General features: G+C 48.5%; 1 protein-coding gene and 1 pseudogene across 1 annotated transcript; both read right to left on the reverse strand.

Annotated features, from left to right (window-relative positions):
* Positions 1 to 356: 356 nt before the first annotated feature.
* NTSR2 (neurotensin receptor 2) lies at positions 357 to 8,646 on the reverse strand. The gene is given in 6 exon segments (XM_068564140.1): positions 357 to 473; positions 475 to 649; positions 1,640 to 1,730; positions 3,343 to 3,592; positions 8,019 to 8,459; positions 8,461 to 8,646. Coding segments are annotated over 6 exon segments (1,260 nt in total).
* On the reverse strand, positions 3,636 to 7,818 carry LOC137777632 (cyclin-dependent kinase 8-like; annotated as a pseudogene).
* Positions 8,647 to 13,799: the final 5,153 nt, after the last annotated feature.

Below are 13,799 nucleotides of genomic sequence, written 5' to 3' on the forward strand. Positions count from 1 at the left end.
GATCTAACAAGGCAGTCAGCTCTGGGCACTGTTGATTTGTCATTTGCGGAAATTCAGGAGAGCAGAAAAACAGCAATAACAGTAATAATAATAGTAATAACAATAGCAACAAAAATAACGCCAGCGAAAATATATTCTTTATTATGCACCAGGCACTGTGCTAAGCGTTTAATCTTCAGACAACAGGAAAGATGGGTACTGTTCATCTCCATCATACAGATGAGGAGACTGAGGCTGAGAGGTGTAAGTGACTTGCCTGCAGGTACGCAGCTGGTAAGTGGCAGAGCTGGGGGTCCCTGCAGGTCCGCCTGACGGCAGGGCTTGAGTTATTAGTGATGGAATTGCTCATCTGAATGCTAGATGGCGGTGCAGCCAGTGTTACTCTGCTCATTCTTCGATTTCATCCAGGCCAGGGTTCCTGGGGGAGCCCCAGAGCCGGAGGCTGTGTCCACTAGGGCGGGGCTCCGGGGCCCCCGGGGGGAATGGCTCCATGGGCTGGTGCTCTCGACACAGGGAGCTGAGGGCTTCCAGGAAGAGTTTTCTGAAGGAGGAGGACACAGCATTGTACAGCACAGGGGTCACCGCCAAGCTGACGTAGAAAAGCGTGTTTGTCACCAGGTAGAAGTAGTGATAGAAATCGTAGAGCTTGCTGGAAGAGAAACCCGGAAGGCAGGTTAGGGGGCCTGCCGCCTGCCCGTGGCATCCTCCCCTTCCTGCTGGGAGCGTCTCCCCTTCCACACGGCTGGGTGAGGAAGGCCTGCTTCCTGCTATCGGGAAGCTCAGTGTGAATGCAAGAGACGTTCCATCACACCAGCTGCCCTTGGCTGACTTGCTCCGCCCAGCCTTCGAGTCCCTGTTCCTGGCCGCCCGGCCCGGTCACCTGCACAGTGAAGGGCACACCTGCTGGTGGACGGGGGCCACTGGCCGGCCCGCTGAGACACTGGGAGCCTCGTGCTGCTGGGTGCGGTCAAGGAGATGGGCGGCTTCACTAAGAGGAGAAAGTCCTTCTGAGAAGCTGCGCCCCTTGTCGCCGTGGGAAGGGCTGTGTGCATGTGTGTGCACGTGGGGGTCGGGGGGGGGACACTAGCAGCTCTCGAGAAGGAGCCATCTGTTGACACAGCTATCTCCTTGGAGGCCACGTGGGATCGCTCTCCTCTCAGATGTTTGACTTTCCCTTATGATCCGAGGCATAGTGATTTCCAGAAGGAAGATAAGGGATTCTCTGCTTTGCTTTTCTCCAGTCGTGTCGTAAAAAGGGTGTGCATGGTCTGGTCTCTAAGGGGCCTCTGTTAGCTCACGGAATCACAGCTCTGAGGCTTCTTCCCTCTCTCCTTGTAAGAACATGGCCTTTTCCCCGCTCCCTACCTGTAGGCCGCTCTCCGTCCTGAAGTCAGGATGCCCATAACCCTGACTACCACTCACATGGCCTGACCAGTTCAGAGAGGTTTCTGGATCATGCTCTGTTCCCCATCCTGAGCTGGGAGCCTGTGGGATAACAGACTGGGCAGGACCAGATAGAAAGGAGGCCAGAGTTCTGGGGAACCCAGCAACTGGGGGTCCGTCCCTCCGGAGAGCAGAGGCAGCCCTGGCCCCGCCCGGCGGCCCCTCCCTGTGTGCCGGGGCTCCTCCCCTCACTCACTCGGTCCACCCGTTGTCAGGGACGTAGCAGTACATGAGCCTGCGGGCATGGTACGGCATCCAGCAGACGACATACACAGCCAGGATGGCTCCTGCAGGACCGGGGAGAGACAGACAGACAGGAAACACATAGCAGTTACGCCATCTCTGGGGAGGAAGCTGCCCAAGGTGACGAGAGCATTTCCCTTGAACTTGCTCCTGGAGTCTAGGGGTTGGAAGGGGACTTTGAGGTTATCTGACACACCCTTACCTGGCTCTGTCCCCAAACCTGGTGTTACCCTGTCCTCTGAGTGAATGTCTTTAATCCTGACCTGTCCACTGACATGCTTCTAGAAACTGCTACAATATCTATAAGCTCCTGGCCACTAGAAAATACCCCCAACTCAGGGCTAGATATTCCCACTTGGTAGTCTGACTGCGTAGACAACAGAACTCAAATGTCCTTCCGCCTTGTAAGGCCTCTCCCTCTTCTATCCCTTTTGTCTGATTGATTGATGGCACCACCATCCAACTGGCACTCACGTCATAAGCCAGAGAGTCTTCTTCTTTTTCCATTACCCCCAAGATCCAATCTATTAAACAGCTTCTCCCTAACATCTCCCTCTCCATTCCTTCCTCCTCACTTCCCCTGTGCCCACCCTAAGGGGCCCAAATCGTACCAGACTATGACAGCAGTCTCCTAAGTGGCCCCAGTGGCCCCAACCTTCTCCCTCTTCCCTTCCTTTCTTCTACTCCTGCCCTGAGTGGCAAACCCATTCTCTCTCTACTCCACTGTGGCCCCTGGACCAGCAGTGTCCACCTCAGCTGGGAGCTTGTTAGAAACGTAAAATCTCAGGCACATCCCAGACCGGCTGAATCAGAATCTCTGGGTTGGGGGCCAGTCGTCTGCGTCTTAACAGCTGTTCACATCATTCTTGTGCACACAGAAGTTTGAGAAGCAAAATTCTCAAACTTGGATAGCCTGTCCTCTAAGACTGCTGAGCACATATATCTCAAGAGCAATTCTGGACACCAGCTCTTTCCATGACGGCCCGTTGTCTATGGAAGGAAATCCAGGCCCTTCATGTGCTGCCCTTGTTACCTGTCACATCACATTGCACTTGCCTCTTATATTTTGGTCCTGCCCACAAGACCGTGGCATTGATGACAGAGGAGACCCTCTCCCTTACTCCATCCTCCCAGACCGTCGTGAGTTCCTGGATCACAGCAGGTGCTTGGAAAGACCTCTGTTTTCCGGTGCCTTTAAAGTTGCCCTTACAAAGCCAAGTTTGCCCAGATACTTAGAAAAGCAAACACACTGATCGATGTCACATTAGGAACAGTAGAGAGTTAGCGGAGAGCTGGATTTGGAGACCCAGCTGGTCTGAGTCCACTGTTGCTGGTCTGTGGGTCCTTAACTACATTTGCTCCTTGCGTCCGTCTGTATGGCCACATGCCCTGAAAAGCAGCCAGGCATCTGCTTGTCTCTGTGCGCCACTCCCTGGAGCAGATGGGGGGTTCACGTGCACAATTCCCATTCTTTCCTTTAATTCTACTGCTGCACCTCACAGAAGCCTATTGGTGACTATATAACTCCCCGGGGCAAAGAGAAAACTGAGTGCTAGAGGGAGGCAGTAACTTGCTCAAGGTCACGTGGCCAGGTATTGGTGGAGGCAGCCCTGGATCTGGCCCTCCCTCTCTGGGCGGTGTTACCGGGCACTTAACTGAGAACTTGGAAGCTGCGCCGGAGGCCACGGGTCCGGCCGGAGTCCTTGTGTCTCACCAGGGCGGCCTGGCCTCCCAGGGCCGGTGTCCTCCTCTCCTCGCTCATTAGCTTCAGGTGGCTGGGGGCAGAGCTGCCGGGGGCAGAAGGGGATGGCCTCTGGGAGCACAGGGCCTCCAGGTGGCTCACGGTGACCCAGCTGAGGAAAGCAGTTAATGCCAAGGGGAGCACAAAGGACACCAGCACATTCACCTGGAAAAGGTAATTCCAAAGGTTATGGAGGTATCACCAAGGCTCAGTGATACTCGCTGGTCATCAGGCCGGGCCCAAGGGCCCAGGAATCTGTAGCAGCAGGAGGGGGGGGGGGTGGCAGGGGCGTGGTGACAGCAGGTTTACAAGAGGAAGTCGAGAAAATTCTCAGAAGGTAAGGAGAGAGCAATGAAAATAGAAAAGATAAGAAAATTTGGAATGTTTAGGATGCTCACCATCTAAATAATAGCCATTCTAGAAAGAAAAAGAATAGAGAAAACAGGGGGGAGGAAATTATAACAACAACAACAAAACACACAACCAAAACCACGTTTAAGAAAGATTTCCCAAAATGGAGGAATATGAGCTTCTAGACTGAAAAGCGCTTAGCTACTCAGAACAATGAATGAAAATAAATCCACGTCAAGGCATGTTCTTATGAATTTTAGCACCTGGAGACAAAGAGAAAGTCTGGAAAGCTTCCAAAGGGATAAAACAGCACATACAAAGGATGGGGAACCAGAATGGCATTAGACTCACTCAAAGCAACAGTGGAAGAAGCTAGAAAATAATAGTGATGCTTCACAATGTGTAAGGAAAATGATTTCCATCTTATAAGTTTCTGCCCAGCCATATTATGAGAAACGCAAGGATAAAATGAAACATTTTCAGACATGCAAATTCTTAAAAATTTTTTTACCTTCTACGAACTTTCTCTCAGGTCGCAGGAGGTTACAAGAGCGTATGTTCCATCAAAATAAGGTTATGAACAAATACAGAGGGAGACCTGGGATCCCCAAATCAGTGTCCCACAGAGGAGCAGAGAGATGGGGTGGCATTGGCAAGGTGCCAGCTGTGCACCCAGTGAGGCTGGAGCAGAAGATAGGGCTCCAGGGATGACTGAAGAATACAAGATGAAGCTGGTAGATTACCTCATGGGTCTGAACATATTGAAATAGTATTTATACTTCTGGTAGAGAAGGAAAAATGAGTTAGAAATAGATAGGGAACTAAGCAAATGAGAGGGAAAAAAGGCTATTCATCATTAACTGCAAGGAAAACGAATACTGGAGATAATATTGTAATATTGGAAAGGACAAAACCCCAAAATATACAACCTGGCTCATCAGTGAAGAATTTTACATAGTCACAATAAAATAAATATTGACCATGAATCTAACCAAATACCATGACATAATTATACTGAAAGGATGGTGAGAGGAAGTGTGTGTGAATGTGGGGTGTGGAGGGCAGGGATGGGAATGTAAAAGAATGACGTATTCATTTTCTACAGGTAGAAGTCAGTGGATAAATTTAAGGCTGACAGATAAAGCAGGCGTATTCTTTGGAAAATGTGTAGGCAAAATGTAGCGGGAGTTACGTTAAGAGTGGGTGGTGGCTGCCTCCAGATCAGAGACTAGAAATCAGAGCATGGAGGAGCAGGGAGGGAGCAGCTGTTTTACATTATAGGTCTTGTGTTATTATTTGATGTTTTTTGATTTATGAAAAACAAGTTTATATACCTTGTGTTTTAAATGTTTAATTTTTCAAATTCAAAATACATGTGTTATAGAGTTTTCTCCTCCTCAGTTCTTTCCCTTCGCAAACATTGAAAAAAAATGAAACATTTTAATAGCACTTTAAAATCAGTGCAAAAAAAATGGGGACTTCCCTGGCAGTCCAGTGGTTAGGACTCTGCGCTTCCACCGCAGGGGGCGTGGGTTCCATCCCGATCAGGGAACTAAGATCCCGCAAGTGTATGGCCATGACAAAAAAAAAAAATTCAGCACAAAATGTCTCAGTTGGGTGCTGCACCTTTGTAAGGAGTTATCATTCAGGCTTTTTTCATCTTAATGCACGCTCACAAGTCAGCAACACCTAGAGAAAAATAAAACACTGTACATGACGATCATTTTAAGTCTGTTGTGGAACCAAACAGGTTTTTATTGACAATATACTTACTATCAAGCTGTAACTTTAGTACCAGTCAAGACAGAAATTGAAGGTAAAACATATATTCATAAGTTAGTAATTAATCTTCGGGACCTTTGAGATCTTTCTAGAAGAACTATCAAGGCATACCTGCAGATATTGCGGGTTTGGTTCCAGACCACTGCAATAAAGTGAATATTGCAATAAATTCAAGTCACATGAATTTTTTTGTTTCCTAGTGCATATGAAAGTTATGTTTACCCTATACTGTAGTCTATTAAGTGTGGAATAGCATTATGTCTAAAAAAACCAATGTACGTACATTAATGTAAAAACACTCTGTTGCTAAAAATTGCTAACCATCACCTGAGCCTTCAGTGTGTCGTAATCTTTATTGCTGTTGTAATCTTTATTTGAAATATTGCGAGAATTACCAAAATACGACACAGACATGAAATGAGCAAACGCTGCTGGAAGAATGGTGCTGATAGACTTGCTCAACTCAGGGTTGCCACAAACCTTCAATTTGTAAAAAAACACAGTAAAGCTAAGAGCAGTAAAACAAGGTATGCCCTTGCAGCTTTTTCTACTTTCAAAAACTCTGAGCAGTTTCCTTGGTCAAAAAGCATTGATTCATGTGGATAATGAATCAACTCACTGATAAAGACACTAAAAAGAAAGGTGGGCCAAAATAATTTGAGTCTGGTTATTTCGTTAACACAGACTGTACATCTCAAGTGAAACATTTTTGACATATACCATTTGTCAAACAACACTGGTACACTGAAAGAATTCACTACATATAATGTCAAAAGCTTGGCCCGCGAACACTTCATGGCTTTCATCTCATTGGTTGGTCCGTACCAGTAAAGTAAACGTTGAAAGTAGCATATCTGCAGCACAAACATTGCTTGACACTTTTTCCTCTCTCAGGCCTAACTCCAAAATAAGTACAGCCTGGAAGCCACTGCCCCAGTCTGTGAACTGCGTGGTGGAACTTGACAAGCAGGGTCCTTTGAGCCTGGGGCTGTTAGTCCATTGGCGGGGCCACACCTGTGTGCAGCGGGAGCCAGGCGGTCAGGCCTCGGGCAGGAGCAGTAGTGCACTGACTGTTCTGCTGACTGATTCCCTGCAGCTCACAATCCGGAGGCAGCTGGGCTGCTGGGAGGTAGATGAGTGTCCCGTGCTGCCCTGTGGCCGGGAGGTGCTTGGGCCAGGGCTGGGGCAGGCAGCATGTGGGCAGACCGCTGAGGTCTGAGGTCACAATTAGTCCGCCTGATGCAGCGCTAGGAGGAGCCACTCCCACTGTTGTCAGTGGGCTCCCTTATTCTGACGGCTGCCTTGATTCCCTGCAGGACCAGTTCCATTAGTATGGTTACTGTTGGTGGGTTTTGGTGTTTGTTGTTTTGGTCTCCTTTATCATCAGGTCCAGATTGGGGTAAGGAATTTGCCAACTTGCAAAAATGTCTGATATAGGAAGTGGATTTTCTAATAATTAGGGATCCTGCCTAGACAGCTTTGAGTAATTCTCCTTATAGGGACCATAGTAAGCCACTTTGAAATCAAGTGGAATGTTTTCTTATTGGGTTTAACTTCACATTTTTCCATATTCTCAGTAAGGCTGCAGTGGATATGTGTATTTCTTTTGACACCCTTCATTAATGTTGAATGTTCAGGCCTCTTTTTATATCTGCACAACGTCCCAATAAACTAGATGTTCTTTCATGTTCTTGTCATGGGGCTAAAGATGACTAGTTTTGCTGATAATAAAAAAGCAGAAGCCTAGGGTGGGTCCTGAAATCTATATTTTTACCTGCTCGCAGGGTAATTCTTATACCCCGTCACATTTGCTCACCACTCCTGCAGGAGTGAGAAGACTTCAGAGTTAATTTTGAATTCAAATCTGGACTTCTCTTTCTTTATTATTTTTTTTATTGAGGTATAGTTGATTTACAATACTGTTTGTTAGTTTGAGGTATACAGCAAAGTGATTCAGTTATACATACATACATATAATTTTTTATTTTCCATATAGGTTTATTACAAGATGTTGAATATAGTTCCCTGTGCTATACAGCAAATCCTTGTTGCTTACCTATTTTATATATAGTAGTTTTTATCTGTTAATTGCATACTCCTAATTTATCCCTCTCCCCTCCCTTTCCCCTTTGGTAACCATAAATTTGTTTTCTATGTCTGAGAGTCTGTTTCTGTTTTGCATATATATTCATTTGTATTATGTTTTAGATTCCACATATAAGCGATACCATATAATATTTGCCTTTCTCTGACTTCATTTAGTGTGATCGTCTCTAGGTCCATCCATGTTGCTGCAAATGGCAATATTGCATTCTTGTTTGGACTTCTCTTAGTGTTTCACTTTAGCCGAGTCTCTCCACAAGTCCTTTGTAAAATGGGGCAATGAGACCCAACTTTCTGACTGGTCTCCGGTATGAGAGGTGAAAACACAGGCTGTAGGGTCGCCCCTCCCGCTTACCTGGATGAAGACCTGCAGCGTGGTACGGCTAACCAGCACGGTGCACACGCGCGAGGCGGGCTCCGGCTGCCCGCCGGCCGTCTCCAGCTCGTGCTTCTGCCCCATGACGATTGCCATGGGCAGGGCCAGGCCGAGCGAGGCGGCCCAGACGAGGGACAGCAGGCGGCGGGTCCTGCGCGGCGTCAACAGGCTTCGGGCGCGCAGCGGCTGGCAGACGGCCAGGCAGCGCTCGGCGCTCAGGCTGGCCACGCTGAGCACCATGGCGTAGGCGCACAGCTCGCGCACGAAGTAGTAGGCGCGGCAGCCCAGGTCGCCGAAGACCCAGGGGTAGTGGAACCACACAAAGTTGTAGAGCTCCATGGGCACGCCGACTAGCCGCTGCAGCAGCAGGGCGGAGAGCGCCAGGCTGAGCACGTGGCAGCGCAGGCGCCCGGGGGGGCCCGGCCCGCGCCTTCAGCACCACGTGCACGGACAGCGCATTGCCCGCCGTGCCCAGCGCGAAGATGAGCGAGTAGAGCGCGCTGAAGAGCACCTTGGCCCAGAGGCGCGTGTCCACGCCCAGCCGGGTGTCCAGGCCCGGCGCGGGGCCGGGGCTGGGCCCCGGGGGCCGCGGGCTGCTGGTCTCCATCCCGCTCCCGCGGCCGCACTCCCTCCCTCTCCCTGCCCGGAGACTGGGCGAGCTGCCCCGTGAGCCAGCGCCGCCTCCTCTCTGGGAACCTCCGGAACGGGAGGACACGCCCCGCGAAGGGCGCCCCTGCGCCAGCGCAGGACCGCGAGGGTAGGCCCGGTAGCCGCGCTCACGTTTCTCAGTTCAGTTCCACGCAGGGAAACACGCGCTGGGTGGACGGTCGGCTCCTTTCGGGACCTGAGAGACATGCGTTGGGCCAGACGCCTTCACGTACTAGCTGTGTGACCTTGGGCAAGTTATTTTTTAACCCTCTCTCATCCATTTCTGCATCTAAAAAATATTATCTACGTTGCAGAATCTCTGTGAAGATGAAGTGGGTGAATCTGTGTGAAACTCTGCACTGCAGCATAAGTAGGCATCCCACATGCACTGCGTGCCCCTGTGCTGTGCTACTGTCTGTGTGTATAGTCCCACGGACAACTGATCAAGAACTTGCCTGCAGTTCAGCATTTTGCAGCTGTCATTCTTCTTGCTAAAGCCCTCTCTCATCTTCTTGTTAAAGGCTGTGTCAGTGCCACACTAATAACCTCAAGGACTCCTCCGTCACTGTCAGATGCCTCCTCGTGATATCACGCTTCCCCGGTCCTTCAAGAATGTATTCTCATGGAACAGTGTCCGGAAGGGAAAAGAAGTATGTTCAGCATGTTTCAAAACCTTCCATTGGTCTCTTTCCTAAGCCCTTCCAGAACACCAGAACTTTAGAACTGACAGGCCCTTGTGGAGGCTTTCTTATCTCACCCTTAGATCCCCGGGCATTTAGGGCCAGAACCAGGTCTCCTGATGTTTTGTCTTCAGCAAAGTTGTCATGGCCCAGTGATATTTGATTCTTCCATTTGGATATATAACCTTACAGTCACTTTGGGGGCTAGGGCTTCAACATATATATATATATATTTTTTTTTTTTTTTTAATTTTTAAAATATTTATTTATTTGGTTGCATGGGGTCTTAGTTGTGGCAGGTGGGCTCCTTAGTTGCAGCTCCACGGCTCCTTAGTTGCAGCTCACCAGCTCCTTAATTGCAGCGTGTGGCTCCTTAGTTGTGGCATGAGAACTCTTAGTTACGGCATGCATGTGGGATCTAGTTCCCTGAACAGGGATCGAACCCAGGCCCCCTGCATTGGGAGCACGAGTCTTATCCACTGGGCCACCAGGGAAGTCCCAACATATATGTTTTGAGTGGACACAATTCAGTCCATCACAAGGATTCCATACATATGAGTTTTAGACAAATTTTCTTTAAAGCAAATAACCAATATTAATAAATTTCTAACTTTTTACTGGGTTTCACATAGCTCAATCAGGCCTGTAGGACTTGGGAAAGGGCAAGTTCTTGCTTCCCTTTGGATGAATTCTCCAAGGTCTTAGTCTCCCAAGGTCTAGTCTGGAAGAGTGGAGAGACCCCGGGGTGGAGTTGGAAGAGGTGGGTCCAAGTCTCGTCTCTGCTGTTCACTGGTTGTGTGTCTTGGACAGGCCACCTGTCTCTCTTAGCCTAGTTTACTCTCTGAAAATGAGGAATGAAAAATACTATGATCTGTTTTTCTCATCTCTTTGGGTTAGAGCACAGAGCAGATAGGAAGCTTCAGGGCTGGAGTTCCCAGACTGTCACTTCAAGGAGTTAAATTCTTAACACTTTTGAGGTAGAGAAGCTCCAAGAAAAAGGGGGCAGTCTCTGGTTTTTCATTTGTGGTGCTATTGGGGGTGAGTCCATTTTCCAGGACACACCATCAAAGACATGAAGAGGTATTGTTGCCTTTTAAGGACAGTAAGCGTCCTGTGTCATGTAGAAAGAGGAGAATTTCCTTCGTATCTTCTGTGGTTGGGCCTCTCCAGCCAGGTCAGAGGAGGACGGTGAAATGCAGTTAATGAGTGAGGAGGAAGATTCAGCACCAATGATGCACCCAGTGGGTTCCCCTTACAGATGTGTGCAGAGGACTTGGAGTTTCTATCTTCACCCAGGGGGACAGAGGAGAATGACTGATGTGCCCTCTGGTTGTAAATCTCATGCATGGTCATGCTAACCTGAAACTCTTCCTAGAGAGTGTATCTGTGTGTAGATGCTCTGAGACTAGCGCTTGCTTCTTCAATAACCACAAGAACTTACTTTTGCCTCTGAATACAAACATCACTTGTGTCAAGATTGGTTTCAGCCTGTATTGGAAGACTCTGATCCTTGATAACCCCCACTGTCTATGTTAGAATCAAAATCTTGGGGCTTCCCTGGTGGTGCAGTGGTTAAGAATCTGCCTGCCAATGCAGGGGACACGGGTTCGAGCCCTGGTCTGGGAAGATCCCACATGCTGCGGAGCAACTAAGCCCGTGCGCCACAACTACTGAGCCTGCGCTCTAGAGCCCGCGAGCCACAACTGCTGAGCCCGTGAGCTACGACTACTGAAGCCCGCGCACCTAGAGCCCGTGATCCACAACAAGAGAAGCCACCGCAATGGGAAGCCCACGCACCGCAACGAAGAGCAGCCCCCGATCGCCACAACTAGAGAAAGCCCACGCGCAGCAACGAAGACCCAACGCAGCCAAAAATAAATAAATAAAAAATAAAAATAAATAAAAGAAAGCTCCCTGCTGACTTAAAAAAAAAAAAAAAAAAAGAATCAAAATCTTGGCTTTCCTGTTTAGCCACAGACCAGGCTAAATTCCTCCATCTCTAATTGTGCAGCAAATAATTCAGAACCACTCAGAGCCGGAGGGCACTGCCAGGGGTGGGCAGTTATGGAAGGGCAGCAGTTCTGAGTGCAGGGATGCCAGAGGTGGAATGTTGCCCTGCTTTGGGCTGTCCGGGCAGTAGTGTCAAGTATTGACAAGGCTTCCTGGCCAGGCAAGGGGGTCTCTGAGGCCAGGAATCGGGGTTTTCTGCTTGCTTTGTGTGCTCAGGTTCCTGACTTTCTTGCCTGTTGCTTGTAGGATCCCATCCTGGGGGCTTCTGCTATGGATTGAACTGTGTCGCCCCTCCCCAATTGTTGAAGCCTTAGTGACTGTATGTGGAGTGAGGAAGTAATTAGGGTTAAACGAGGTCATGAGGGTGATTAGTGTCCGTATAAGAGGAGACATCAGAGAGCTGCCTCCCTCCCTCTCTCTCTGTCTCTTTCTGTCTTTCTGCCACATGAGGACACAGTGAGGAGGAGATATTCTGCAAGCCAGGAAGAGAGCTCGCACCAGGAGCCAAATCTGTTGGCACCTAAATCTTGGACTTGCAGCCTCCAGTACTGTGAGAAAATAAATTTCTGCTGTTTAAGCCACCCAGCCTATGGTACGCTGTTCTGTAGCTTGAGCCGACTAAGACAATTTCCGATCCCTAATCAGCCGACAAATAACCTGATGGTTATTGATGCCGACAAATAACCCGGAGAGATTATTTGCTGCTTCAACCTTGAAAAAAAGACAGTTAATTCCCTGTTTCCCTCACTCCAGGAGTGAGTCATGGTGGGGTTTTCTGACTCAGAGGAACAGAGTTTACTTTCATGAGAACAACAGAGAGTCATTGTGTGTGTGTGTGTGTGTGTGTGTGTGTGTGTGTGTGTGTGTGTCTATGAGAGAGAGAGCGACACAGAGAGACAGAGAGATACAGAGAGACAGGGACAGAGAGGGAGAGAGGGAGGCAGAAGATGTAACATATCCTGTGTAGTGTGACATATCCGCAGGTTTGGGGGATTAGGACCTGGACACTTTGGAGGCCGATATCCTGCCTCATACACCTCAGGTCACTGATTCCCCTCCTTTCGCCTCAACCCAAGCCTGGCCTCAGCCCCTCCCCTGGCTGGCCTAGGTCCTGCCACCACCCCCTGCCAGTCTTCTTCACCCCTCCCCATATCCTTGTAAACAGCTGCCTTGTCAGGCCTTGACCCAGCTCCAGTCTCCCATCTGTTCTCAGCTACGGCCTTGACCAATCTAGTGTACGTGCATGATAAAAGACTGTTATCCAAAATATACACAGAATTCTTAACGCTCAGTTAGATTAAAAATGCGCCAAAGACCTCAACAGACACCTCACCAAAGAAGATATACAGATGGCAAATAAACATAAAAAGTTGCTCCACGTCATGTGTCATCAGGGAAATGCAAGTGAAGACAAACATGAGCTACCATCAGACACCCATTAGAAAGGCCAAAATCTGGGACACTGACAACACCAAATGCTGGTGAGGATGTGGAGCAACAGGAATGCTCATTCACTGCTCGTGGGAAATGCAAAATGGTACAGGCACTTTGGAAGACAGTTTGGTGGTTTCTTACAAAACTAAACATCCTCCTACCATACAAGCCAGCAATTGTGTTCCTCCTTGGCATTTATCCAAAGGAGCTGAAAATTTATGTCCACACAAAAACCCTCACAGAGATGTTTCTAGAATCTTTATTTATAGTTGCAAAACTTAGAAGCAACCAAGATGACCTTCAGTAGGTGAGTGGATCAACTGTGGTACATCCAGACACTGGAATATTATGCAGCACTAAAAAAAAAAGAGCTCTCAAGTCATGAAAAGACATGGAGGGAGGGAGAGGTGACAGGCTGAGGACAGAGGACATTCATGGCAGTGAAACTCCTCTGTATGATTCCAGTGGTGGCTACATGTCATTAGACATTTGTCAAAACCATAGAATGTGAAATACCAGCAGTGAACCTTAATATAACTTATGGACTTCGAGGGATAATGATCTGTCAGTACAGGTTCACTGATTGTAAAAAATGTACCCCCCTGGTGTGGGATTTTGATAGTGGGGAAGGTTGTACATGTGTGGGAACAGGGACTACATGGAAACTGTATTTTCAGCTCAATTTTGCTGTGAACCTAAACCGCTCTAAAAAATTGTTTATTAATTTAAAAAAAGCGGATGTGACTTTTTCACATGCTGTGTCACCCTACTGTGTGAGGTACTATTGGAGCTAAAGATGAGTCAGGCCTGGACCCTGTGCTTACAGTGGTTGAGATAATGAGACATAAACTCACAGGTAACTCACCTGCCCCAGCACACGCTAAGTGTCAGGTAAGGGGAGTGGATGGTGAGAATTCTGAGCTCCACCTCTTCCTGGCCAGGTGAGCCCCTCTGAGTCTGTTTCATCTGGGAAATGACAACACCTAAC

This window comes from Eschrichtius robustus, chromosome 15, assembly GCF_028021215.1.
Source record: "Eschrichtius robustus isolate mEscRob2 chromosome 15, mEscRob2.pri, whole genome shotgun sequence".
NCBI lineage: Eukaryota > Metazoa > Chordata > Mammalia > Artiodactyla > Eschrichtiidae > Eschrichtius > Eschrichtius robustus.